Source organism: Phalacrocorax aristotelis, unplaced genomic scaffold (genome assembly GCF_949628215.1).
Source record: "Phalacrocorax aristotelis unplaced genomic scaffold, bGulAri2.1 scaffold_283, whole genome shotgun sequence".
Taxonomy (NCBI): Eukaryota; Metazoa; Chordata; class Aves; order Suliformes; family Phalacrocoracidae; genus Phalacrocorax; species Phalacrocorax aristotelis.
In genome coordinates, this window is record NW_027441093.1 from 12,777 (window position 1) to 40,738 (window position 27,962).

Sequence of the window (27,962 nt, forward strand, 5' to 3'; positions counted from 1 at the left end):
AGGAAGAGGATGAGCTGTAGGGTTTGATTTGGGACACAAACATCCGGTTGGGGTCCAAGGCCACGGGGTGGGATTTTCTAGGAAGGGAAAGAGGCGTTTGGGCGGACAATGAGGTCACGGTTGTGCAATTGGTTTCCCTGGGAACGAACCCGGGTGTCCGGGCAGGGACGAGGCCGTGGGGTCGGTGTCTCTGGGGAGGGACCCAAACATCTGGGCAGGGACGAGGCCGTGGGGTCGGTGTCTCTGGGGAGGGACCCAAACATCTGGGCAGGGACGAGGCCGTGGGGTCGGTGTCTCTGGGGAGGGACCCAAACATCTGGGCAGGGACGAGGCCGTGGGGTCGGTGTCTCTGGGGAGGGACCCAAACATCTGGGCAGGGACGAGGCCGTGGGGTCGGTGTCTCTGGGGAGGGACCCAAACATCTGGGCAGGGACGAAGCCATGGGGTGGGTGTCTCTGGGGAGGGACCCAAACATCTGGGCAGGGACAAGGCCGTGGGGTCGGTGTCTCTGGGGAGGGACCCAAACATCTGGGCAAGGACGAGGCCGTGGGGTCGGTGTCTCTGGGGAGGGACCCAAACATCTGGGCAGGGACGAGGCCGTGGGGTCGGTGTCTCTGGGGAGGGACCCAAACATGTGGGCAGGGACGAGGCCGTGGGGTGGGTGTCTCTGGGGAGGGACCCAAACATGTGGGCAGGGACGAGACCCGGTTGAAGGATTGGGGGGGGCACCAGGAGGGTGAGGGACCCCTGGGGGAGGATTTGGGTGGGGGGCTGGTAGCTATGGGGCAACCCGGATGAAGGATTTGTGGGGTGCACCAGGAGGGTGAGGGACCCCTGGGGGAGGATTTGGGTGGGGGGCTGGTAGCTATGGGGCAACCCGGATGAAGGATTTGGGGGGGGCACCATGAGGGTGACGGACCCCTGGGGGAGGATTTGGGTGGGGGGCTGGGAGGTGTGGGGCAACCCGGATGAAGGATTGGGGGGGGGCACCAGGAGGGTGAGGGACCCCTGGGGGAGGATTTGGGTGGGGGGCTGGTAGCTATGGGGCAACCCAGATGAAGGATTTGTGGGGGGCACCATGAGGGTGAGGGACCCCTGGGGGAGGATTTGGGTGGGGGGCTGGGAGGTGTGGGGCCGGTGCCTCCTAGCGCCTGGGTGGGGCAGCCCCGTCGCTGCTCTGAGGTGCTACGAGCAGCCTCCGGCCTCAGCCCACACCACCGGCGGGGGGGGGGGGGGGGTGGGGTGGGGAGGGGGGGAGGGTGTGGGTTGGGGGGTGGGGGGGGGAAGTGTTTGTGGGGCTCTTTGGTGGTTTTGGGGCCATCCGGTGGCACTTCCCCTCTGCCACTGGTGCCGTGGGGCTGCTGCGTCCCCTGTCCTGTCTCCCGTCATGGGGTCTCCCCTCCTTGGCGCCTGTCTCTGGGGTGAGTTGTACCCCCCCCCACCCCCCCCTCCCCCGGGGGGGGGCGATTTTGGGGTGAAACAGAGGGCAATGGAAAAAGGGAAACTGAAGCAGGGATGGAAGTAGGTCGGGGCTGTAAGATCTGCAGTGCTACGCAGGCCAAAATGGCCTGAAATTGTCCCAAAATGGGGCTTGGGGGATGGGGGGGGGGGGCGGGGGGGGGGCGTCAAGCCCTGAAATGGGGTGGGGGGGGGCGGGTTGAGCTGATGGGGGTGGGAGGCTGAGCCCCCAAAATGGAGTGTTGAGCCCCAAAAAGAAGGGTTTGAACCTTGATGGGAGGGTTGAACACCCCCCACCCCCCCACCCCTGAAAAAAAAAGGCAGGTTTGAGCTTTGAGGGATGTTGAACCCCAAAAAGAGGGATCTGGGCTCTCGTACGGGTAGGAGGAACCCCAAAAGGAGGGGTTTGACCCAAAAAGGGGGAATTTAACCCTCCAGAGAAGAATTTTGTGTCCTGATGGGGATGTGGAGCCCAAAAAGGGGGTGTTTAGCCCCAAAAATGAGGGGTTAAGCCCAGAAAAGGGGAAGAATGAGCCCAAAAAGGGTGGCTTGAGCTCCCCCAAGTTAAGGTTCGCTCCCCTCCCCCCCCCAAAATGGGGTTTTTGAGCACTGATAATTGGGTTTGACCCCAAAAGTGGGGGGGTTGAGGCCTCGGAGTGGGGAGGGGTGATCCTGGGTGGGTGGGGGCCACTCAAGGGGGGGGTTCTGGGGTGCTGACGGCCCCCCCGTGTCCCCCCCCCACAGTGCTGTGCCACCTCCTGAGCCACCTCCCCCCTGCTGAAGGTGCCAAGACAAGTGAGTGGGGGGGTTCGGGGGAGGGTTGGGGGGGGCTGGGGGGGATCACAGCAGGCTTTTGGGGGGGGGGGGGGAGAGGGGTCAGGCTCAGACCTGGGTCCTGTCCCCCCCCCCCCCCCCCCACCTCCCCCCCACCCGCAGTGAGCTGTGGTCCCCACTCCTGCTCCACCCAGAGCTGCTGCCTGGCTCAGGCGAGGGACCCCAACGGCACCCGCGGGGTCTGTGGGTGCCCCCCCGGCATGACCCCCACCCTCCAGAACACCACCATCATCTGCCAGGGTAAGGGGGCGAACACCCCGCTTTTACCATTCCCCTCCCCTTTTTAGCCCCCTTTTTAACCCTTTACCCCCCAACACCCGTTTAACCCTTCCCCTCCCCCACCCCACCCATTCTGGGGGTGCTGGCCCCCCCCCCCCCCCCCCCCAGCCACCCAGGCGGGGCAGGGTGGGGCACCCTCGTCCCTGCGAGGCCCCACCCTGACCCAAATCTGCTGCGTTTCGCCCCAAACCAGCACCCCCCTGTACAGTCCCCACCCTGGAGGAGGCCAGGAGCAAGTGCAGGGACCCCCAGGTGGGGGGGCGGGGGGGGGAGCAAAGGGGGAGGACGGACAGACGGACAAATGGAGGGAGGGAGAGAGGGGGACGGATGGAGGGAGGGAGGGACAGACGGAGGGGTGGAGGGATGGATGGAGGGACCGACGGATGGAGGGACAGAGGGAAGCGTGGAGGGTGGTGGGTGGATGGATGGACAGACGGACGGACAAATGGAGACAGGGATGGAGGGGTGGATGGAGGGAGGGACAGATGGACGGTCAGAGTGAGGGAGGGAGGGACAGATGGACAGATGGAGGGAGGAATGGCTGAAGGGGTGGTCAAAGGGATGGACAGACAGACGGGGGAGGGATGGAGGGTGGTGGGATGGACAGACAGACAGACAAACGGAGGGAGGCATGACAGGATGGATCGTGGGATGGACGGAGGGACGGATGGAGGGACGGACGGACGGATGAGGGACGGAGGGATGGTAGGAGGGATGGAAGGACAAATGGAGGGAGGGGTAGAGGGAGGAAGGGACTGACAGACGGACGGACGCCCGTGGGGCGTTGCGCCGCAGGGCGCGCTGGGGAACCGCTCCTGCATCCAGAAGTACTTGACGGCAAAGTGCGCCGAGCCCACGGAGGAAGACCTGAAGGTAGGAGGCACACACATGTCCTTGCCGTGTGCAGCCCCACGCGTGTCCTTCCCGTGTCCCCGTACCCGTGTGACCCCGACGCGTGCCCTTCCCGTGTGCCCCGTACCCGTGTGACCCCGACGCGTGCCCTTCCCGTGTGCCCCGTACCCGTGTGACCCCGACGCGTGCCCTTCCCGTGTGCCCATACCCGTGTGACCCCGACGCGTGCCCTTCCCGTGTGCCCATACCCGTGTGACCCCGACGCGTGCCCTTCCCGTGTGCCCCGTACCCGTGTGACCCCGACGCGTGCCCTTCCCGTGTGCCCGTACCCGTGTGACCCCGACGCGTGCCCTTCCCATGCGCCCCGTACCCGTGTGACCCCGACGCGTGCCCTTCCCATGTGCCCCGTACCCGTGTGACCCCGACGCGTGCCCTTCCCGTGTGCCCCGTACCCGTGTGACCCCGACGCGTGCCCTTCCCGTGTGCCCCGTACCCGTGTGACCCCGACGCGTGTCCTTCCCGTGTGCCCCGTACCCGTGTGACCCCGACGCGTGCCCTTCCCGTGTGCCCCGTACCCGTGTGACCCCGACGCGTGCCCTTCCCGTGTGCCCCGTACCCGTGTGACCCCGACGCGTGCCCTTCCCGTGTGCCCGTACCCGTGTGACCCCGACGCGTGCCCTTCCCGTGTCCCCGTACCCGTGTGACCCCGACACGTGCCCTTCCCGTGTGCCCGTACCCGTGTGACCCCGACGCGTGCCCTTCCCGTGTGCCCCGTACCCGTGTGACCCCGACGCGTGCCCTTCCCGTGTGCCCCGTACCCGTGTGACCCCGACACGTGCCCTTCCCGTGTGCCCGTACCCGTGTGACCCCAACGCGTGCCCTTCCCGTGTGCCCCGTACCTGTGTGACCCCGACGCGTGCCCTTCCCATGTGCCCCGTACCCGTGTGACCCCGACGCGTGCCCTTCCCGTGTGCCCCGTACCCGTGTGACCCCGACGCGTGCCCTTCACGTGCGCCCCGTACCCGTGTGACCCCGACGCGTGCCCTTCCCGTGTCCCTGTACCCGTGTAACCCCAACGCGTGCCCTTCCCGTGTGCCCCGTGCCCGTGTGACCCCGACGCGTGCCCTTCCCGTGTGCCCCGTACCCGTGTGACCCCGACGCGTGCCCTTCCCGTGTGCCCATACCCGTGTGACCCCGACGCGTGCCCTTCCCGTGTCCCCGTACCCGTGTGACCCCGACGCGTGCCCTTCCCGTGTGCCCCGTACCCGTGTGACCCCGACGCGTGCCCTTCCCGTGTGCCCATACCCGTGTGACCCCGACGCGTGCCCTTCCCGTGTGCCCGTACCCGTGTGACCCCGACGCGTGCCCTTCCCGTGTGCCCCGTACCCGTGTGACCCCGACGCGTGCCCTTCCCGTGTGCCCCGTACCCGTGTGACCCCGACGCGTGCCCTTCCCGTGTGCCCCGTGCCCGTGTGACCCCGACGCGTGCCCTTCCCGTGTGCCCCGTACCCGTGTGACCCCGACGCGTGCCCTTCCCGTGTCCCCGTACCCGTGTGACCCCGACACGTGCCCTTCCCGTGTGCCCGTACCCGTGTGACCCCGACGCGTGCCCTTCCCGTGTGCCCCGTACCCGTGTGACCCCGACGCGTGCCCTTCCCGTGTGCCCCGTACCCGTGTGACCCCGACGCGTGCCCTTCCCGTGTCCCCGTACCCGTGTGACCCCGACGCGTGCCCTTCCCGTGTGCCCGTACCCGTGTGACCCCGACGCGTGCCCTTCCCGTGTGCCCCGTACCCGTGTGACCCCGACGCGTGCCCTTCCCGTGTGCCCCGTACCCGTGTGACCCCGACACGTGCCCTTCCCGTGTGCCCGTACCCGTGTGACCCCAACGCGTGCCCTTCCCGTGTGCCCCGTACCTGTGTGACCCCGACGCGTGCCCTTCCCGTGTGCCCCGTACCCGTGTGACCCCGACGCGTGCCCTTCCCGTGTGCCCCGTACCCGTGTGACCCCAACGCGTGCCCTTCCCGTGCGCCCCGTACCCGTGTGACCCCGACGCGTGCCCTTCCCGTGCGCCCCGTACCCGTGTGACCCCGACGCGTGCCCTTCCCGTGCGCCCCGTACCCGTGTGACCCCGACGCGCGCCCTTCCCGTGTCCCCGTACCCGTGTGACCCCGACGCGTGCCCTTCCCGTGTGCCCCGTACCCGTGTGACCCCGACGCGTGCCCTTCCCGTGCGCCCCGTACCCGTGTGACCCCGACGCGTGCCCGTCCCATGTGCCCCGTACCCGTGTGACCCCGACGCGCGCCCTTCCCGTGTGCCCGTACCCGTGTGACCCCGACGCGTGCCCTTCCCGTGTGCCCCGTACCCGTGTGACCCCGACGCGCGCCCTTCCCGTGTCCCCGTACCCGTGTGACCCCGACGCGTGCCCTTCCCGTGCGCCCCGTACCCGTGTGACCCCGACGCGTGCCCGTCCCATGTGCCCCGTACCCGTGTGACCCCGACGCGCGCCCTTCCCGTGTGCCCCGTACCCGTGTGACCCCGACGCGTGCCCTTCCCGTGTGCCCCGTACCCGTGTGACCCCGACGCGCGCCCTTCCCGTGTGCCCATACACGTGTGACCCCGACGCGTGCCCTTCCCGTGTGCCCGTACCCGTGTGACCCCGACGCGCGCCCTTCCCGTGTGCCCATACACGTGTGACCCCGACGCGTGCCCTTCCCGTGTGCCCGTACCCGTGTGACCCCGACGCGTGCCCGTCCCATGTGCCCATACACGTGTGACCCCGACGCGTGCCCTTCCCGTGTGCCCCGTGCCCGTGTGACCCCGACACGTGCCCTTCCCGTGTGCCCCGTACCCGTGTGACCCCGACGCGTGCCCTTCCCGTGCGCCCCGTACCCGTGTGACCCCGACGCGTGCCCTTCCCGTGTGCCCCGTGCCCGTGTGACCCCGACGCGTGCCCTTCCCGTGTGCCCCGTACCCGTGTGACCCCGACACGTGCCCTTCCCGTGTGCCCCGTACCCGTGTGACCCCGACGCGTGCCCTTCCCGTGTTCCCCGTACCCGTGTGACCCCGACGCGTGCCCTTCCCGTGTGCCCATACCCGTGTGACCCCGACGCGTGCCCTTCCCGTGTGCCCCGTACCCGTGTGACCCCGACGCGTGCCCTTCCCGTGTGCCCCGTACCCGTGTGACCCCGACACGTGCCCTTCCCGTGTCCCTGTACCCGTGTGACCCCGACGCGTGCCCTTCCCGTGTCCCTGTACCCGTGTGACCCCGACGCGTGCCCTTCCCGTGTGCCCCGTGCCCGTGTGACCCCGACGCGTGCCCTTCCCGTGCGCCCCGTGCCCGTGTGACCCCGACACGTGACCTTCCCGTGTGCCCATACCCGTGTGACCCCGACGCGTGCCCTTCCCGTGTGCCCCGTACCTGTGTGACCCCGACGCGTGCCCTTCCCGTGCGCCCCGTGCCCGTGTGACCCCGACGCGTGCCCTTCCCGTGTGCCCCGTGCCCGTGTGACCCCGACGCGTGCCCTTCCCGTGTCCCCGTACCTGTGTAACCCCGACGCGTGCCCTTCCCGTGTGCCCCGTACCCGTGTGACCCCGACACGTGCCCTTCCCGTGTGCCCCGTACCCGTGTGACCCCGACGCGCGCCCTTCCCGTGTGCCCCGTACCCGTGTGACCCCGACGCGCGCCCTTCCCGTGTTCCCCGTGCCCGTGTGACCCCGACGCGTGCCCTTCCCGTGTGCCCGTACCCGTGTAACCCCGACGCGTGCCCTTCCCGTGCGCCCCGTACCCGTGTGACCCCGACGCGTGCCCTTCCCGTGTGTCCGTACCCGTGTGACCCCGACGTGTGCCCTTCCCGTGTCCCCGTACCCGTGTGACCCCGACGCGTGCCCTTCCCGTGCGCCCCGTGCCCGTGTGACCCCGACGCGTGCCCTTCCCGTGTGCCCGTACCCGTGTGACCCCGACGCGTGCCCTTCCCGTGTGCCCCGTACCCGTGTGACCCCGACGCGTGCCCTTCCCGTGTGCCCGTACCCGTGTGACCCCGACGCGTGCCCTTCCCGTGCGCCCCGTACCCGTGTGACCCCGACGCGTGCCCTTCCCGTGTGCCCATACCCGTGTGACCCCGACGCGTGCCCTTCCCGTGTGCCCCGTACCCGTGTGACCCCGACGCGCACCCTTCCCGTGTGCCCCGTACCCGTGTGACCCCGACGCGTGCCCTTCCCGTGCGCCCCGTACCCGTGTGACCCCGACGTGTGCCCTTCCCGTGTGCCCCGTACCCGTGTGACCCCGACGCGTGCCCTTCCCGTGTGCCCCGTACCCGTGTGACCCCGACACGTGCCCTTCCCGTGTGCCCCGTGCCCGTGTGACCCCGACGCGTGCCCTTCCCGTGTGCCCGTACCCGTGTGACCCCGACACGTGCCCTTCCCGTGTGCCCCGTACCCGTGTGACCCCGACGCGTGCCCTTCCCGTGTGCCCCGTACCCGTGTGACCCCGACGCGTGCCCTTCCCGTGTGCCCCGTACCCGTGTGACCCCGACGCGTGCCCTTCCCGTGTGCCCCGTGCCCGTGTGACCCCGACGCGTGCCCTTCCCGTGTCCCTGTACCCGTGTGACCCCGACGCGTGCCCTTCCCCTGTGCCCCGTACCCGTGTGACCCCAACGCGTGCCCTTCCCGTGTGCCCGTACCCGTGTGACCCCGACGCGTGCCCTTCCCGTGTCCCTGTACCCGTGTGACCTCGACGCGTGCCCTTCCCGTGTGCCCCGTACCCGTGTGACCCCGACGCGTGCCCTTCCCGTGTGCCCCGTGCCCGTGTGACCCCGACGCGTGCCCTTCCCGTGTGCCCCGTACCCGTGTGACCCCGACGCGTGCCCTTCCCGTGTGCCCCGTACCCGTGTGACCCCGACGCGTGCCCTTCCCGTGTCCCCGTACCCGTGTGACCCCGACGCGTGCCCTTCCCGTGCGCCCCGTGCCCGTGTGACCCCGACGCGTGCCCTTCCCGTGTGCCCCGTACCCGTGTGACCCCGACGCGTGCCCTTCCCGTGTCCCCGTACCCGTGTGACCCCGACGCGCGCCCTTCCCCTGTGCCCGTACCCGTGTGACCCCGACGCGTGCCCTTCCTGTGTGCCCCGTACCCGTGTGACCCCGACGCGTGCCCTTCCCGTGTGCCCCGTACCCGTGTGACCCCGACGCGCGCCCTTGAATGTGCCCCGTACCCGTGTGACCCCGACGCGTGCCCTTCCCGTGTCCCCGTACCCGTGTGACCCCGACGCGTGCCCTTGAATGTGCCCCGTACCCGTGTGACCCCGACGCGTGCCCTTCCCGTGTGCCCCGTGCCCGTGTGACCCCGACGCGTGCCCTTCCCGTGTCCCCGTACCCGTGTGACCCCGACGCGTGCCCTTCCCGTGTGCCCCGTACCCGTGTGACCCCGACGCGTGCCCTTGAATGTGCCCCGTACCCGTGTGACCCCGACGCGTGCCCTTCCCGTGTCCCCGTACCCGTGTGACCCCGACGCGTGCCCTTCCCGTGCGCCCCGTGCCCGTGTGACCCCGACGCGTGCCCTTCCCGTGTGCCCATACCCGTGTGACCCCGACGCGTGCCCTTCCCGTGTGCCCATACCCGTGTGACCCCGACGCGTGCCCTTCCCGTGTGCCCCGTACCCGTGTGACCCCGACGCGCACCCTTCCCGTGTGCCCCGTACCCGTGTGACCCCGACGCGTGCCCTTCCCGTGCGCCCCGTACCCGTGTGACCCCGACGTGTGCCCTTCCCGTGTGCCCGTACCCGTGTGACCCCGACGCGTGCCCTTCCCGTGTCCCTGTACCCGTGTGACCCCGACGCGTGCCCTTCCCGTGTGCCCCGTGCCCGTGTGACCCCGACGCGTGCCCTTCCCGTGTGCCCCGTACCCGTGTGACCCCGACGCGTGCCCTTCCCGTGTGCCCCGTACCCGTGTGACCCCGACGCGCGCCCTTCCCCTGTGCCCATACCCGTGTGACCCCGACGCGTGCCCTTCCCGTGTCCCCGTACCCGTGTGACCCCGACGCGCGCCCTTCCCGTGTCCCCGTACCCGTGTGACCCCGACGCGTGCCCTTCCCGTGTGCCCGTACCCGTGTGACCCCGACGCGCGCCCTTCCCGTGTGCCCCGTACCCGTGTGACCCCGACGCGTGCCCTTCCCGTGTGCCCCGTGCCCGTGTGACCCCGACGCGTGCCCTTGAATGTGCCCCGTACCCGTGTGACCCCGACGCGTGCCCTTCCCGTGTGCCCCGTGCCCGTGTGACCCCGACGCGTGCCCTTCCCGTGTCCCCGTACCCGTGTGACCCCGACGCGTGCCCTTCCCGTGTGCCCCGTACCCGTGTGACCCCGACGCGTGCCCTTCCCGTGTGCCCGTACCCGTGTGACCCCGACGCGTGCCCTTCCCGTGTGCCCCGTACCCGTGTGACCCCGACGCATGCCCTTGAATGTGCCCCGTACCCGTGTGACCCCGACGCGTGCCCTTCCCGTGTCCCCGTACCCGTGTGACCCCGACGCGTGCCCTTCCCGTGCGCCCGTACCCGTGTGACCCCGACGCGTGCCCTTCCCGTGTGCCCCGTGCCCGTGTGACCCCGACACGTGCCCTTCCCGTGTGCCCCGTACCCGTGTGACCCCGACGCGTGCCCTTCCCGTGTGCCCCGTACCCATGTGACCCCGACGCGTGCCCTTCCCATGCGCCCCGTACCCGTGTGACCCCGACGCGTGCCCTTCCCGTGTGCCCCGTACCCGTGTGACCCCGACGCGTGCCCTTCCCGTGTGCCCCGTACCCGTGTGACCCCGACGCGTGCCCTTCCCGTGTCCCCGTACCCGTGTGACCCCGACGCGTGACCTTCCCGTGTGCCCCGTGCCCGTGTGACCCCGACGCGTGACCTTCCCGTGTGCCCCGTACCCGTGTGACCCCGACGCGCGCCCTTCCCGTGTGCCCGTACCCGTGTGACCCCGACGCGTGCCCTTCCCGTGTGCCCCGTACCCGTGTGACCCCGACGCGTGCCCTTCCCGTGTGCCCCGTACCCGTGTGACCCCGACGCGCGCCCTTCCCGTGTCCCCGTACCCGTGTGACCCCGACGCGTGCCCTTCCCGTGTGCCCCGTGCCCGTGTGACCCCGACGCGTGCCCTTCCCGTGTGCCCCGTACCCGTGTGACCCCGACGCGTGCCCTTCCCGTGTGCCCCGTACCCGTGTGACCCCGACGCGCGCCCTTCCCCTGTGCCCATACCCGTGTGACCCCGACGCGTGCCCTTCCCGTGTCCCCGTACCCGTGTGACCCCGACGCGTGCCCTTGAATGTGCCCCGTACCCGTGTGACCCCGACGCGTGCCCTTCCCGTGTGCCCCGTACCCGTGTGACCCCGACGCGTGCCCCTCCCGTGTGCCCCGTACCCGTGTGACCCCGACGCGTGCCCTTCCCGTGTGCCCCGTACCCGTGTGACCCCGACGCGTGCCCTTCCCGTGTCCCCGTACCCGTGTGACCCCGACGCGTGCCCTTCCCGTGTGCCCCGTACCCGTGTGACCCCGACGCGTGCCCTTCCCGTGCGCCCCGTGCCCGTGTGACCCCGACGCGTGCCCTTCCCGTGCGCCCCGTGCCCGTGTGACCCCGACGCGTGCCCTTCCCGTGTCCCCGTACCCGTGTGACCCCGACGCGTGCCCTTCCCGTGTGCCCCGTACCCGTGTGACCCCGACGCGTGCCCTTCCCGTGTGCCCCGTGCCCGTGTGACCCCGACGCGTGCCCTTCCCGTGTGCCCTGTACCCGTGTGACCCCGACGCGTGCCCTTCCCGTGTGCCCCGTACCCGTGTGACCCCGACGCGTGCCCTTCCCGTGTGCCCCGTACCCGTGTGACCCCGACGCGTGCCCTTCCCGTGTGCCCCGTACCCGTGTGACCCCGACGCGTGCCCTTCCCGTGTGCCCGTGCCCGTGTGACCCCGACGCGCGCCCTTCCCGTGCGCCCCGTGCCCGTGTGACCCCGACGCGTGCCCTTCCCGTGCGCCCCGTACCCGTGTGACCCCGACGCGTGCCCTTCCCGTGTGCCCCGTGCCCGTGTGACCCCGACGCGTGCCCTTCCCGTGTGCCCATACCCGTGTGACCCCGACGCGTGCCCTTCCTGTGTGCCCCGTACCCGTGTGACCCCGACGCGTGCCCTTCCCGTGTCCCTGTACCCGTGTAACCCCGACGCGTGCCCTTCCCGTGTGCCCCGTGCCTGTGTGACCCCGACGCGTGCCCTTCCCGTGTGCCCCGTACCCGTGTGACCCCGACGCGCGCCCTTCCCGTGTGCCCCGTACCCGTGTGACCCCGACGCGTGCCCTTCCCGTGTGCCCCGTACCCGTGTGACCCCGACGCGTGCCCTTCCCGTGTGCCCGTACCCGTGTGACCCCGACGCGTGCCCTTCCCGTGTGCCCCGTACCCGTGTGACCCCGACGCGTGCCCTTCCCGTGTGCCCCGTACCCGTGTGACCCCGACGCGTGCCCTTCCCGTGTGCCCCGTACCCGTGTGACCCCGACACGTGCCCTTCCCGTGTGCCCGTACCCGTGTGACCCCAACGCGTGCCCTTCCCGTGTGCCCCGTACCCGTGTGACCCCGACGCGTGCCCTTCCCGTGTGCCCCGTACCCGTGTGACCCCGACGCGTGCCCTTCCCGTGTCCCCGTACCCGTGTGACCCCGACGCGTGCCCTTCCCGTGTCCCCGTACCCGTGTGACCCCGACGCGTGCCCTTCCCGTGTGCCCCGTACCCGTGTGACCCCGACGCGTGCCCTTGAATGTGCCCCGTACCCGTGTGACCCCGACGCGTGCCCTTCCCGTGTGCCCCGTACCCGTGTGACCCCGACGCGTGCCCTTCCCGTGTGCCCCGTACCCGTGTGACCCCGACGCGTGCCCTTCCCGTGTCCCCGTACCCGTGTGACCCCGACGCGTGCCCTTCCCGTGTGCCCGTACCCGTGTGACCCCGACGCGTGCCCTTCCCGTGTGCCCCGTACCCGTGTGACCCCGACGCGTGCCCTTCCCGTGTCCCCGTACCCGTGTGACCCCGACGCGTGCCCTTCCCGTGTGCCCATACCCGTGTGACCTCGACGCGTGCCCTTCCCGTGTGCCCCGTACCCGTGTGACCCCCACGCGTGCCCTTCCCGTGTGCCCCGTACCCGTGTGACCCCGACGCGTGCCCTTCCCGTGTGCCCCGTACCCGTGTGACCCCGACGCGTGCCCTTCCCGTGTGCCCCGTACCCGTGTGACCCCGACGCGTGCCCTTCCTGTGTGCCCATACCCGTGTGACCCCGACGCGTGCCCTTCCCGTGTGCCCCGTACCCGTGTGACCCCGACGCGTGCCCTTCCCGTGTGCCCCGTACCCGTGTGACCCCGACGCGTGCCCTTCCCGTGTGCCCATACCCGTGTGACCTCGACGCGTGCCCTTCCCGTGTGCCCCGTACCCGTGTGACCCCCACGCGTGCCCTTCCCGTGTGCCCCGTACCCGTGTGACCCCGACGCGTGCCCTTCCCGTGTGCCCCGTACCCGTGTGACCCCGACGCGTGCCCTTCCCGTGCGCCCCGTACCCGTGTGACCCCGACGCGTGCCCTTCCCGTGTGCCCATACCCGTGTGACCCCGACGCGTGCCCTTCCCGTGTGCCCCGTACCCGTGTGACCCCGACGCGTGCCCTTCCCGTGTGCCCCGTACCCGTGTGACCCCGACGCGTGCCCTTCCCGTGTGCCCATACCCGTGTGACCCCGACGCGTGCCCTTCCCGTGTGCCCATACCCGTGTGACCCCGACGCGTGCCCTTCCCGTGCGCCCGTACCCGTGTGACCCCGACGCGTGCCCTTCCCGTGTGCCCCGTACCCGTGTGACCCCGACGCGTGCCCTTCCCGTGCGCCCGTACCCGTGTGACCCCGACGCGTGCCCTTCCCGTGTGCCCCGTGCCCGTGTGACCCCGACGCGTGCCCTTCCCGTGTGCCCCGTACCCGTGTGACCCCGACGCGTGCCCTTCCCGTGTGCCCGTACCCGTGTGACCCCGACGCGTGCCCTTCCCGTGTGCCCGTACCCGTGTGACCCCGACGCGTGCCCTTCCCGTGCGCCCGTACCCGTGTGACCCCGACGCGTGCCCTTCCCGTGTGCCCCGTGCCCGTGTGACCCCGACACGTGCCCTTCCCGTGTGCCCCGTACCCGTGTGACCCCGACGCGTGCCCTTCCCGTGTGCCCCGTACCCGTGTGACCCCGACGCGTGCCCTTCCCGTGTCCCCGTACCCGTGTGACCCCGACGCGTGCCCTTCCCGTGCGCCCCGTGCCCGTGTGACCCCGACGCGTGCCCTTCCCGTGTGCCCGTACCCGTGTGACCCCGACGCGTGCCCTTCCCGTGTGCCCCGTACCCGTGTGACCCCGACGCGTGCCCTTCCCGTGTGCCCGTACCCGTGTGACCCCGACGCGTGCCCTTCCCGTGCGCCCCGTACCCGTGTGACCCCGACGCGTGCCCTTCCCGTGTGCCCCGTACCCGTGTGACCCCGACGCGTGCCCTTCCCGTGTGCCCGTACCCGTGTGACCCCGACGCGTGCCCTTCCCGTGTGCCCCATACCCGTGTGACCCCGACAGCGCCCTTCCCGTGTGCCCGTACCCGTGTGACCCCGACGCGTGCCCTTCCCGTGTGCCCCGTACCCGTGTGACCCCGACGCGTGCCCTTCCCGTGTCCCCGTACCTGTGTGACCCCGACGCGTGCCCTTCCCGTGTGCCCCGTACCCGTGTGACCCCGACGCGTGCCCTTCCCGTGTGCCCCGTACCCGTGTGACCCCGACACGTGCCCTTCCCGTGTGCCCCGTACCCGTGTGACCCCGACGCGTGCCCTTCCCGTGTCCCCGTACCCGTGTGACCCCGACGCGTGCCCTTCCCGTGTGCCCATACCCGTGTGACCCCGACGCGTGCCCTTCCCGTGTGCCCCGTACCCGTGTGACCCCGACGCGTGCCCTTCCCGTGTGCCCCGTACCCGTGTGACCCCGACGCGTGCCCTTCCCGTGTGCCCCGTGCCCGTGTGACCCCGACGCGTGCCCTTCCCGTGTGCCCATACCCGTGTGACCCCGACGCGTGCCCTTCCCGTGTGCCCATACCCGTGTGACCCCGACGCGTGCCCTTCCCGTGTCCCCGTACCCGTGTGACCCCGACGCGCGCCCTTCCCGTGTGCCCGTACCCGTGTGACCCCGACGCGCGCCCTTCCCGTGTGCCCGTACCCGTGTGACCCCGACGCGTGCCCTTCCCGTGTGCCCCGTACCCGTGTGACCCCGACGCGTGCCCTTCCCGTGTGCCCCGTGCCCGTGTGACCCCGACGCGTGCCCTTCCCGTGTGCCCGTACCCGTGTGACCCCGACGCGTGCCCTTCCCGTGTGCCCCGTACCCGTGTGACCCCGACGCGTGCCCTTCCCGTGTGCCCCGTACCCGTGTGACCCCGACGCGTGCCCTTCCCGTGTGCCCCGTACCCGTGTGACCCCGACGCGTGCCCTTCCCGTGTGCCCCGTACCCGTGTGACCCCGACGCGTGCCCTTCCCGTGTCCCTGTACCTGTGTGACCCCGACGCGTGCCCTTCCCGTGTGCCCCGTACCCGTTTGACCCCGACGCGTGCCCTTCCCGTGTCCCCGTACCCGTGTGACCCCGACGCGTGCCCTTCCCGTGTGCCCCGTACCCGTGTGACCCCGACGCGTGCCCTTCCCATGTGCCCTGTACCCGTGTGACCCCGACGCGTGCCCTTCCCATGTGCCCCGTACCCGTGTGACCCCGACGCGTGCCCTTCCCGTGTGCCCCGTACCCGTGTGACCCCGACGCGTGCCCTTCCCGTGTGCCCGTACCCGTGTGACCCCGACGCGTGCCCTTCCCGTGTGCCCCGTACCCGTGTGACCCCGACGCGTGCCCTTCCCGTGTGCCCCGTACCCGTGTGACCCCGACGCGTGCCCTTCCCGTGTCCCCGTACCCGTGTGACCCCGACGCGTGCCCTTCCCGTGTGCCCCGTACCCGTGTGACCTCGACGCGTGCCCTTCCCGTGTGCCCCGTACCCGTGTGACCCCGACGCGTGCCCTTCCCGTGTGCCCCGTGCCCGTGTGACCCCGACACGTGCCCTTCCCGTGTGCCCCGTACCCGTGTGACCCCGACGCGTGCCCTTCCCGTGTGCCCCGTACCCGTGTGACCCCGACGCGTGCCCTTCCCGTGTGCCCCGTACCCGTGTGACCCCGACGCGTGCCCTTCCCGTGTGCCCCGTACCCATGTGACCCCGACGCGTGCCCTTCCCTTGCGCCCCGTACCCGTGTGACCCCGACGCGTGCCCTTCCCGTGTGCCCGTACCCGTGTGACCCCGACGCGTGCCCTTCCCGTGTGCCCCGTACCCGTGTGACCCCGACGCGTGCCCTTCCCGTGTGCCCCGTACCCGTGTGACCCCGACGCGTGCCCTTCCCGTGCGCCCCGTACCCGTGTGACCCCGACGCGTGCCCTTCCCGTGTGCCCGTACCCGTGTGACCCCGACGCGTGCCCTTCCCGTGTGCCCCGTACCCGTGTGACCCCGACGCGCGCCCTTCCCGTGTCCCCGTACCCGTGTGACCCCGACGCGCGCCCTTCCCGTGTCCCCGTACCCATGTGACCCCGACGCGTGCCCTTCCCGTGTCCCCGTACCCATGTGACCCCGACGCGTGCCCTTCCCGTGTGCCCGTACCCGTGTGACCCCGACGCGTGCCCTTCCCGTGTGCCCCGTACCCGTGTGACCCCGACGCGTGCCCTTCCCGTGTGCCCCGTACCCGTGTGACCCCGACGCGTGCCCTTCCCGTGTGCCCATACCCGTGTGACCCCGACGCGTGCCCTTCCCGTGTGCCCATACCCGTGTGACCCCGACGCGTGCCCCTCCCGTGTGCCCCGTACCCGTGTGACCCCGACGCGTGCCCTTCCCGTGCGCCCCGTGCCCGTGTGACCCCGACGCGTGCCCTTCCCGTGTGCCCATACCCGTGTGACCCCGACGCGTGCCCTTCCCGTGTGCCCGTACCCGTGTGACCCCGACGCGTGCCCTTCCCGTGTCCCCGTGCCCGTGTGACCCCGACGCGTGCCCTTCCCGTGTCCCCGTACCCGTGTGACCCCGACGCGTGCCCTTCCCGTGTGCCCGTACCCGTGTGACCCCGACGCGTGCCCTTCCCGTGCGCCCCGTACCCGTGTGACCCCGACGCGTGCCCTTCCCGTGCGCCCCGTACCCGTGTGACCCCGACGCGTGACCTTCCCGTGTGCCCCGTACCCGTGTGACCCCGACGCGTGCCCTTCCCGTGTGCCCCGTACCCGTGTGACCCCGACGCGTGCCCTTCCCGTGTGCCCCGTACCCGTGTGACCCCGACGCGTGCCCTTCCCGTGTGCCCCGTACCCGTGTGACCCCGACGTGTGCCCTTCCCGTGTGCCCCGTACCCGTGTGACCCCGACGCGTGCCCTTCCCGTGTGCCCGTACCGGTGTGACCCCGACGCGTGCCCTTCCCGTGTGCCCGTACCCGTGTGACCCCAACGCGTGCCCTTCCCGTGTGCCCGTACCCGTGTGACCCCGACGCGTGCCCTTCCCGTGTGCCCGTACCCGTGTGACCCCGACGCGTGCCCTTCCCGTGTGCCCCGTGCCCGTGTGACCCCGACGCGTGCCCTTCCCGTGCGCCCCGTGCCCGTGTGACCCCGACGCGTGCCCTTCCCGTGCGCCCGTACCCGTGTGACCCCGACGCGTGCCCTTCCCGTGTGCCCCGTACCCGTGTGACCCCGACGCGTGCCCTTCCCGTGTGCCCCGTACCCGTGTGACCCCGACGCGCGCCCTTCCCGTGTGCCCGTACCCGTGTGACCCCGACGCGCGCCCTTCCCGTGTGCCCATACCCGTGTGACCCCGACGCGTGCCCTTCCCGTGTGCCCGTACCCGTGTGACCCCGACGCGCGCCCTTCCCGTGTGCCCGTACCCGTGTGACCCCGACGCGCGCCCTTCCCGTGTGCCCCGTACCCGTGTGACCCCGACGCGCGCCCTTCCCGTGTGCCCCGTACCCGTGTGACCCCGACGCGTGCCCTTCCCGTGTGCCCGTACCCGTGTGACCCCGACGCGCGCCCTTCCCGTGTCCCTGTACCCGTGTGACCCCGACGCGTGCCCTTCCCGTGTGCCCGTACCCGTGTGACCCCGACGTGCGCCCTTCCCGTGTGCCCCGTACCCATGTGACCCCGACGCGCGCCCTTCCCGTGTGCCCCGTACCCGTGTGACCCCGACGCGTGCCCTTCCCGTGTGCCCATACCCGTGTGACCCCGACGCGTGCCCTTCCCGTGTGCCCCGTACCCGTGTGACCCCGACGCGCGCCCTTCCCGTGTCCCCGTACCCGTGTGACCCCGACGCGCGCCCTTCCCGTGTGCCCCGTACCCGTGTGACCCCGACGCGTGCCCTTCCCGTGTGCCCCGTACCCGTGTGACCCCGACGCGTGCCCTTCCGTGTCCCTGTACCCGTGTGACCCCGACGCGTGTCCTTCCCGTGTGCCCGTACCCGTGTGACCCCGACGCGTGCCCTTCCCGTGTGCCCCGTACCCGTGTGACCTCGACGCGTGCCCTTCCCGTGTGCCCGTACCCGTGTGACCCCGACGCGTGCCCTTCCCGTGTGCCCGTACCCGTGTGACCCCGACGCGTGCCCTTCCCGTGTGCCCCGTACCCGTGTGACCCCGACGCGTGCCCTTCCCGTGTGCCCCGTACCCATGTGACCCCGACGCGTGCCCTTCCCTTGCGCCCCGTACCCGTGTGACCCCGACGCGTGCCCTTCCCGTGTGCCCGTACCCGTGTGACCCCGACGCGTGCCCTTCCCGTGTCCCCGTACCCGTGTGACCCCGACGCGTGCCCTTCCCGTGTGCCCCGTACCCGTGTGACCCCGACGCGTGCCCTTCCCGTGTGCCCGTACCCGTGTGACCCCGACGCGTGCCCTTCCCGTGTGCCCCGTACCCGTGTGACCCCGACGCGTGCCCTTCCCGTGTGCCCCGTACCCGTGTGACCCCGACGCGTGCCCTTCCCGTGTGCCCCGTACCCGTGTGACCCCGACGCGTGCCCTTCCCGTGTGCCCCGTACCCGTGTGACCCCGACGCGTGCCCTTCCCGTGTGCCCCGTACCCGTGTGACCCCGACGCGTGCCCTTCCCGTGCGCCCCGTGCCCGTGTGACCCCGACGCGTGCCCTTCCCGTGTGCCCGTACCCGTGTGACCCCGACGCGTGCCCTTCCCGTGTGCCCCGTACCCGTGTGACCCCAACGCGCGCCCTTCCCGTGTCCCCGTACCCATGTGACCCCGACGCGCGCCCTTCCCGTGTCCCCGTACCCATGTGACCCCGACGCGTGCCCTTCCCGTGTCCCCGTACCCATGTGACCCCGACGCGTGCCCTTCCCGTGTGCCCGTACCCGTGTGACCCCGACGCGTGCCCTTCCCGTGTGCCCCGTACCCGTGTGACCCCGACGCGTGCCCTTCCCGTGTGCCCATACCCGTGTGACCCCGACGCGTGCCCTTCCCGTGTGCCCCGTACCCGTGTGACCCCGACGCGTGCCCTTCCCGTGTCCCTGTACCCGTGTGACCCCGACGCGTGCCCTTCCCGTGTGCCCATACCCGTGTGACCCCGACGCGTGCCCCTCCCGTGTGCCCCGTACCCGTGTGACCCCGACGCGTGCCCTTCCCGTGCGCCCCGTGCCCGTGTGACCCCGACGCGTGCCCTTCCCGTGTGCCCATACCCGTGTGACCCCGACGCGTGCCCTTCCCGTGTGCCCGTACCCGTGTGACCCCGACGCGTGCCCTTCCCGTGTCCCCGTGCCCGTGTGACCCCGACGCGTGCCCTTCCCGTGTCCCCGTACCCGTGTGACCCCGACGCGTGCCCTTCCCGTGCGCCCCGTACCCGTGTGACCCCGACGCGTGCCCTTCCCGTGCGCCCCGTACCCGTGTGACCCCGACGCGTGACCTTCCCGTGTGCCCCGTACCCGTGTGACCCCGACGCGTGCCCTTCCGTGTGCCCCGTACCCGTGTGACCCCGACGCGTGCCCTTCCCGTGTGCCCCGTACCCGTGTGACCCCGACGCGTGCCCTTCCCGTGTGCCCCGTACCCGTGTGACCCCGACGTGTGCCCTTCCCGTGTGCCCGTACCGGTGTGACCCCGACGCGTGCCCTTCCCGTGTGCCCGTACCCGTGTGACCCCAACGCGTGCCCTTCCCGTGTCCCCGTACCCGTGTGACCCCGACGCGTGCCCTTCCCGTGTGCCCCGTACCCGTGTGACCCCGACGCGTGCCCTTCCCGTGTGCCCCGTACCCGTGTGACCCCGACGCGTGCCCTTCCCGTGTCCCCGTACCCGTGTGACCCCGACGTGTGCCCTTCCCGTGTGCCCCGTACCCGTGTGACCCCGACGCGTGCCCTTCCCGTGTGCCCGTACCCGTGTGACCCCGACGCGTGCCCTTCCCGTGTGCCCCGTGCCCGTGTGACCCCGACGCGTGCCCTTCCCGTGCGCCCCGTGCCCGTGTGACCCCGACGCGTGCCCTTCCCGTGTGCCCATACCCGTGTGACCCCGACGCGTGCCCTTCCCGTGTGCCCCGTACCCGTGTGACCCCGACGCGTGCCCTTCCCGTGTGCCCCGTACCCGTGTGACCCCGACGCGCGCCCTTCCCGTGTGCCCGTACCCGTGTGACCCCGACGCGCGCCCTTCCCGTGTGCCCGTACCCGTGTGACCCCGACGCGTGCCCTTCCCGTGTGCCCCGTACCCGTGTGACCCCGACGCGCGCCCTTCCCGTGTCCCTGTACCGTGTGACCCCGACGCGTGCCCTTCCCGTGTGCCCATACCCGTGTGACCCCGACGCGTGCCCTTCCCGTGTGCCCGTACCCGTGTGACCCCGACGCGTGCCCTTTCCCGTGTGCCCGTACCCGTGTGACCCCGACGCGTGCCCTTCCCGTGTGCCCCGTACCCGTGTGACCCCGACGCGTGCCCTTCCCGTGTCCCTGTACCCGTGTGACCCCGACGCGTGCCCTTCCGTGTCCCTGTACCCGTGTGACCCCGACGCGTGCCCTTCCCGTGTGCCCGTACCCGTGTGACCCCGACGCGTGCCCTTCCTGTGTGCCCCGTACCCGTGTGACCTCGACGCGTGCCCTTCCCGTGTGCCCGTACCCGTGTGACCCCGACGCGTGCCCTTCCCGTGTGCCCGTACCCGTGTGACCCCGACGCGTGCCCTTCCCGTGTGCCCCGTACCCGTGTGACCCCGACGCGTGCCCTTCCCGTGTCCCCGTACCCGTGTGACCCCGACGCGTGCCCTTCCCGTGTGCCCCGTACCCGTGTGACCTCGACGCGTGCCCTTCCCGTGTGCCCGTACCCGTGTGACCCCGACACGTGCCCTTCCCGTGTGCCCCGTACCCGTGTGACCCCGACGCGTGCCCTTCCCGTGTGCCCATACCCGTGTGACCCCGACGCGTGCCCTTCCCGTGTGCCCCGTACCCGTGTGACCCCGACGCGCGCCCTTCCCGTGTCCCCGTACCCGTGTGACCCCGACGCGCGCCCTTCCCGTGTGCCCCGTACCCGTGTGACCCGACGCGTGCCCTTCCCGTGTCCCCGTACCCGTGTGACCCCGACGCGTGCCCTTCCCGTGTGCCCGTACCCGTGTGACCCCGACGCGCGCCCTTCCCGTGTCCCCGTACCCGTGTGACCCCGACGCGTGCCCTTCCCGTGTGCCCCGTACCCGTGTGACCCCGACGCGTGCCCTTCCCGTGTGCCCCGTACCCTTGTGACCCCGACACGTGCCCTTCCCGTGTGCCCCGTGCCCGTGTGACCCCGACGCGTGCCCTTCCCGTGTGCCCCGTACCCTTGTGACCCCGACGCGTGCCCTTCCCGTGTGCCCATACCCGTGTGACCCCGACGCGTGCCCTTCCCGTGTGCCCCGTACCCGTGTGACCCCGACGCGCGCCCTTCCCGTGTGCCCGTACCCGTGTGACCCCGACGCGTGCCCTTCCCGTGTGCCCATACCCGTGTGACCCCGACGCGTGCCCTTCCCGTGTGCCCCGTACCCGTGTGACCCCGACGCGTGCCCTTCCCGTGTGCCCATACCCGTGTGACCCCGACGCGTGCCCTTCCCGTGTGCCCCGTACCCGTGTGACCCCGACGCGTGCCCTTCCCGTGTCCCCGTACCCGTGTGACCCCGACGCGCGCCCTTCCCGCGCGCCTCCCCCGCCCCCCGCAGGGCCGCACACGCGTGACCGCAGCCCCACGCGTGTCCCACCGCAGAAGGTCCTGCCGCAGCTGAAGGCGGGGGCGGGCGCGGGCCCCGAAGGCACCGCCGCGCTGCTGCTCAGCACCGAGGCCCTCGTGCTGCAGGCGGCCCTGGGCGCCCTCAGCCGCAACGCCAGCGCCAACGCCAGCGTCATCCCCCTCTTCTTCAGCACCCCCATCATGGGTAACCCCCCCCCCACGGGCACCCCCGCTCCCCGAGTGCTTGCGAACCCCCCAAAGGCACCGCACTCCCCCAAAGGCACCGCCCCCCCCCCAAAGGCATCGCCCCCCCCCCAAAGGCACCGCAGCCCCCCCCAAAGGCATCGCACCCCCCCGCAAATGCACCGCACCCCCCCCCCAAAGGCATCGCACCCCCCCCCCAAAGGCACCGCACCCCCCCCCAAAGGCACCGCACCCCCCCCCCCAAAGGCACCGCACCCCCCCCAAAGGCACCGCACCCCCCCCCCCAAAGGCACCGCACCCCCCCCCCAAAGGCACCGCACCCCCCCCAAAGGCATTGCCCCCCCCCCAAAGGCATCGCCCCCCCCCCCAAAGGCATTGCCCCCCCCCAAAGGCATCGCCCCCCCCCCCAAAGGCATCGCCCCCCCCCCAAAGGCATTGCCCCCCCCCCAAAGGCATCGCCCCCCCCCCCCCAAAGGCATCGCCCCACCCCAAAGGCACCGCTCCCCCCCCCAAAGGCATTGCCCCCCCCCCAAAGGCATCGCCCCCCCCCAAAGGCATCGCACCCCCCCAAAGGCATCGCACCCCCCCCCAAAGGCATCGCCCCCCCCCCAAAGGCATCGCCCCCCCCCAAGGCCGCGTCCCTGCTCCCCTCCCGGGCTGGGGGGGGTCCCCGGTGGGGGGGGGCTCCCCGGTGGGGGGAGGGGGGCTTCCCGTTTGGGGGGGGGCTTCCCGGTGGGGGGGGTCCCAGGTGGGAGGGGGCTCCCCGGTGGGGGGAGGGGGGCTTCCCGTTTGGGGGGGGCTTCCCGGTGGGAGGGGGCTCCCCGGTGGGGGGGGGGCTCCCCGTTTGGGGGGGGCTCCCCGGTGTTGGGGGCTCCCCGGTGGGGGGAGGGGGGGGGCTCCCCGGTGGGGGGGGGGGCTCCCCGTGGCGGGGGGGCTTCCCGTTTGGGGGGGGCTTCCCGGTGGGGGGGGGCTCCCCGGTGGGGGGGGGGGGTCCCAGGTGGGGGGGGTCTCCCCGGTGTTGGGGGCTCCCTGGTGGGGGGGGGGGGGGCTCCCCGGTGGGGGGGGGGGGCTCCCCGTGGCGGGGGGCTCCCCGGTGGGGGCCAGGCCCCCCCGCCCCCCAACGCCTCCCCCCCCAGAGGTGAGCGCCTCCGGGGTGAGCTCGTGCGACGCCCCGACGCTGGAGCTGCGGGCGGGGGGGCAGCGCCTGGCGCTCGCCTGTGGGGCCGTGCTCGGCTCAGGTACGCGGGGCCGCGCCCCACGGCCGACGTCGCCGCAACGCAAAGCCCCCCAAGCCAAAGGTTTAAAAAGCCACAAAATTTAGAAACCCAAAATTTCAAACCCCCCGAAATTTCAAAAACCCAAAATTTCAAAATCCAAAATGTCAAAAAAGCAAAATTCCAAAAACCCAAAATTTCAAAACCCCAAAATATCAAACCCAAAAAGCAAAATTTAAAAAACCGAAAATTTCAAAAACCAAAATTTTCAAAAAAACCACAAAATTTCAAAAATCAAAAATTTCAAAAATCAAAAATTTCAAAACTCGAAGTTTCAGAAACCCAAAATTTAAAAAACCCACAAAATTTCAACATTCAAAACTTCAAAAATTCCAAATTTGAAAACCCAAATTTTCAAAATTCAGGATTTGGAAAGCCCAAAAATTTCAAAATTAACAATTTCAAAATTCAACATATCAAAACCCCCAAATTTCAAATTGAAAACCCAAAATTTCAACGTTTGAAAAACCAAAATTTGAAAAACCGAAAATGAAAATTTGAAATGTCAAGATCCAACATTTCAAAATTCAAAATTCCAACATTCAAAATTTGAAAAACAAAAAATGAAAACTCGAAAGTCCAAAATTCAAATTTCAAAATTTGAAATTTGAAAAACCAAAAATGAAAAATCGAAACGCCAGCATTCAAAATTTCAAGTTTCAAAATTTCAAATTTCAAAATTCCAGCATTCTAAATGTAAAAACCAAAAACGAAAACTCGAGGTTTCAAAATTCAAAATTTCAAAATTCAAATTTGAAAAACCAAAAAAGAAAACTCGAGGTTTCAAAATTCGAAAGTTCAAAATTCAAAAATTTGAAGAACCAAAACCGAAAACTTGAAGTGTCAAGATTCAAAATTTGAAATGTCAAAATTTGAAATGTCAAAATTTGAAATTTTCAAATTTCAAAGTTTCAGATTCCACCCTTTCGACCCTCCCCAATCTCACCCCGCCCCGCAGGCAGCAGCGCGGCCCTGGCGCTCATCGCGTACCGCGGGGAGGTGGTGCTGACGGGCGGGGGGCGGCGGCGCCTCAACTCCCGCCTGGTCGGCGCCGCCGTGGAGAAGCGCGACGGGCCCTTCCGCGGCAGCGTCAACGTCACCCTGCAGCACCTCGCGGTGGGTGCGGGCCGGGGGGCGGGGGGCGCTCCCCGGGGGGCGGGGGGCACTAGCGCGTTGCGGCGGGGTTGGCAGCGGCCGGCGCTGGGTCGGAGCACGGCGACAGCGAATTTCGCGGGGGTTAAACCCCATCCCGGGGCGAATCCGGGGGTCGCGGTTCCCTGTGCCCGTGCAAATCCGGATCCCCGTGCAAATCCGGGGTCGGAGCATCCCAACCCTGGTGCAAATCCGGATCCCGTGTAAAAGGATCCGGATCTTTGCCTTGGTGCAACTCTGGACCCTGTGGGAATTTGGAGTTGGTGCATCCAGATCCCGGTGCTAATCTGGATTTGGTGCATCCTAATCCCGGTGCAAATCCGGATCCGGTGCAAATCTGGACCTGCTGCACCCCAATCCCGGTGCAAATCCGGATCCGGTGCAAATCTGGATTCACTGCACCCCAATCCCGGTGCAAATCTGGATCCGGTGCAAATCTGGATTCACTGCGCCCCAATCCCGGTGCAAATCTGGATCCGGTGCAAATCTGGATTCACTGCACCCCAATCCCGGTGCAAATCTGGATCCGGTGCAAATCTGGATTCACTGCGCCCCAATCCCGGTGCAAATCTGGATCTGCTGCACCCCAATCCCGGTGCAAATCCGGATCCGGTGCAAATCTGGATTCACTGCACCCCAATCCCGGTGCAAATCTGGATCTGCTGCACCCCAATCCTGGTGCAAATCCGGATCCGGTGCAAATCTGATCCGGTGCAAATCCAGATCCGGTGCAAATCTGGATCCAGTGCAGATCCGGATCCGGTGCACCCCAATCCTGGATCAAATCTGGATCCCGTGTAAACGTGGGGCCAGCGCATCCCCCACCACGTTGCAAATCCAACCTCCGCCCCCCCCCCCAAGCCAAGGGGTGGGACGGGTTGGGTGGGGATGGGTAGGGGGTGGGTGGGGGGCGCGTCCCCTTCCCGGGGCCGTGGTTACGTGCCTCGAGCGGGCCCGTTCTCAGCAGGCGCTAGAGGCGGGCGAGGAGCCGTTCTGCGTCTTCTGGCAGATGGTGGGCACCGAAGGGGGCTGGAACCGCTCCGGCTGCACCCGCGTCGAGGGGGACGCCCAACACTCCGTCTGCAGCTGCACCCACCTCTCCACCTTCGCCATCCTCGTGGCCCTGCACCCCGTCGCGGTAAAACCCCGGCGTTCCCCCTTCCAACACCCATTTCTGGCCCGTTTCCACCCTTCCCCCGCGGGCGCGTCCGGCCACGCGGCCTCAGGCGCCTCCCGCCGTCGGCAGGAGACCTTCGCGCTGACGGTGGTCACCTACGTGGGGATGTCGGTGTCGCTGCTCTGCCTCTTCCTCGCCATCGTCACCTTCATGCTCTGCCGCTCGCTCTGGAGCGTCAGCGTCACCCTCCACCTGCACCTCAGCATCTGCCTCTTCGCTGCTCACCTCCTCTTCCTCGTGGCCGTGACCCGCACTGCCAACAGGGTACGGGCCTCCTTGGGCCTCCTTGGGCTCCCTGGGGTCTCCTTGGGCCTTCTCAGGGTCTCCATGGGCTCCTCAGCATCTCCTTGGGCTTCCTCAGGGTCTCCTTGGGCCTCCTTGGGCTCTCCATGGGCTCCTCGGGGTCTCCTTGGGCTCCTCAGTGTCCTCTTGAGCTCCTCAGGGTCTGCTTGGGCTCCTCAGCATCTCCTTGAGTTCCTCAGGGACTCCATGGGCTCCTCGGGGTCTCCATAGGCTTCTCGGGGTCTCCATAGGCTTCTCGGGGTCTCCTTGCGCTCCTCAGCATCTCCTTGAGCTCCTCAGCTCTCCATGGGCCTCCTTGGGGTCTCCTTGAGCTCTTTGGGGTCTCCTTGGGCTCCGCGGCGTCTCCTTGAGCTCCTCGGGGTCTCCTTGGGCCTCCTCGGGGTCTCCTTGGGCCTCCTTGGGTTCTCCACGAGCTCTTTGGGGTCTCTATGGGCTCCTCGGGGTCTCCATGGGCTCCCTGGGGTCTCCTTGAGTTCCTCAGGGACTCCATGGGCCTCCTCGGGGTCTCCTTGGGCTTCTCAGGGTCTCCTTGAGCTCCTCGGGGTCTCCTTGGGCTCCTCGGGGTCTCCATGTGCTCCTCGGGGTCTCCTTGGTCTCTTTGGGGTCTCCTTGGTCTCCTCAGGGTCTCCATGTGCTCCTCGGGGTCTCCATGTGCTCCTTGGGGTCTCCTTGGGCCTCCTCGGCGTCTTCTTGAGCTCCTCGGGGTCTCCTTGAGCTCCTCGGGGTCTCCTTGGGCCTCCTCAGGGTCTCCATGGGCTCTTCAGGGGCTGTTTCAGCATCTTGGAGCCATCAGGAACTCCACAGGGTCTTCTTGGGCTCCTTGGGGTCTCCATGGGCCTCCTTGGGGTCTCCATGGGCTCCCTGGGGTCTCTTTGAGCTCCTCAGGGTCTCCTTGGGCTTCTCGTGGGTCTCCTTGACCTCCCTCAGGGGCTCTTTCAGCATCTTGGGGCCATCAGGGGCTCCTCAGCCTCTCATTTTCCTCCTCTGGGTCTCCGTGATGTCTTTGGGGGTCTCCCCAAGGTCCTTGGGGAGCTTTGGGGACAAGGATGTGGGGTCATGGCTCGCAGGTGTGGTCTCTACCCCAACAGTGCTGGCAGACCTTCTGCCGGAGAACCCATCCCACCCTGGGTGGGCGCAGGCACCCGGATTTTGGGATAACTGGGGGTGGAAGGTTTGGTCCAACCTCACCTCAAGGCTGGACCTCACCTAGTCGAGGTTCTTCAAGGCTGTTGATTCCCTTCTGGCTCTGGGTGGGCGTCAGCACCTGGATTATGGGGTCAATGAGGGTGGTGGGTGCTTGGAGGTCTCCACACCCATCTCCACTCAAGGTGGGTCCAACCAGTTGAGGTTCCTCAGAGCTCTTGGGTCCCATCTCACTCCGGGTGAGCGAAAGCACCCGGATTCCAGGATAACCGAGGTTAAGGTGGATGGTTGGAGGTCTCCGGACCAACCCCAGCCCGAAGCAGGGCCACCCGGTTGGTGTTCCTCAAAGCCTTTTGGGTGTGGTCTTCACCTTTCTTGCGTTGGGTGGGTGGAGCCAAGTGGGTTATGGGACAGGTGAGCTTGGCAGAGACACTTGGATGTCTCCGGCCTGCCCCAAGCGCATCTCCACCCCCTCGAGGCTCCTCGAGGCCACGTTGAGGCGCGTGGGACATCTCCGAGGGGCTGCCACCTCCCCGTGGGAGCCCAGCACGGCCTCGGTGTCCCCTCCCGCCCCATCCAGCTGATGTGCGCCATCACGGCGGGCTTCCTCCACTACCTCTTCCTCGCCTGCTTCGCCTGGATGTTCCTGGAGGGTCTCCACCTCTTCCTCACCGTGAGGAACCTGCGCGTCCTCAACTACGGCAGCGCCGGCCGCTTCCGGAGGGGCTACATCTACCTGGTGGGCTACGGCGTGCCGGCCATCGTGGTGGGGGTCTCCGCCGCCGCCTATCCGAGGGGGCTACGGCACCACGGCCTAGTGAGTCCCGCCGGCACCCGCCTCGGGGTCAGCCGGGGAGGGTGGGGTCAGCGATGGAGAACGTCATGGGTTCTGCCCCACCACCCCCCCCCCCCAAAAAAATATAAGCCAACCCCGGTGTCGCGGCATGCGGATGCGGGTGGTTTCCTGCCGCCAAAAGTGGGGTTTTGGGGTATAATTCCCTTTTTTTCGCCCTTTTTAGCTGCTGGCTGAGCATAGAAAAAGGCTTCGTCTGGAGTTTCCTCGGTCCCATCTGCCTCATCATCCTG

The 27,962-nt window shown here is 69.3% G+C and overlaps 1 protein-coding gene across 1 annotated transcript; it reads left to right on the forward strand.

The window, feature by feature from the left end:
* Positions 1-1,317: 1,317 nt before the first annotated feature.
* Positions 1,318-27,962, forward strand: LOC142050863 (uncharacterized; the record flags this gene model as incomplete). The annotated part of the gene is made up of 12 exons (XM_075080084.1): positions 1,318-1,421; positions 2,203-2,253; positions 2,395-2,532; positions 2,765-2,823; positions 3,367-3,451; positions 21,616-21,828; positions 22,964-23,065; positions 24,060-24,217; positions 25,221-25,391; positions 25,500-25,694; positions 27,457-27,693; positions 27,896-27,962. Coding segments are annotated over exons 1-12 (1,510 nt in total), but the record flags the coding sequence as incomplete, so codon positions are not given.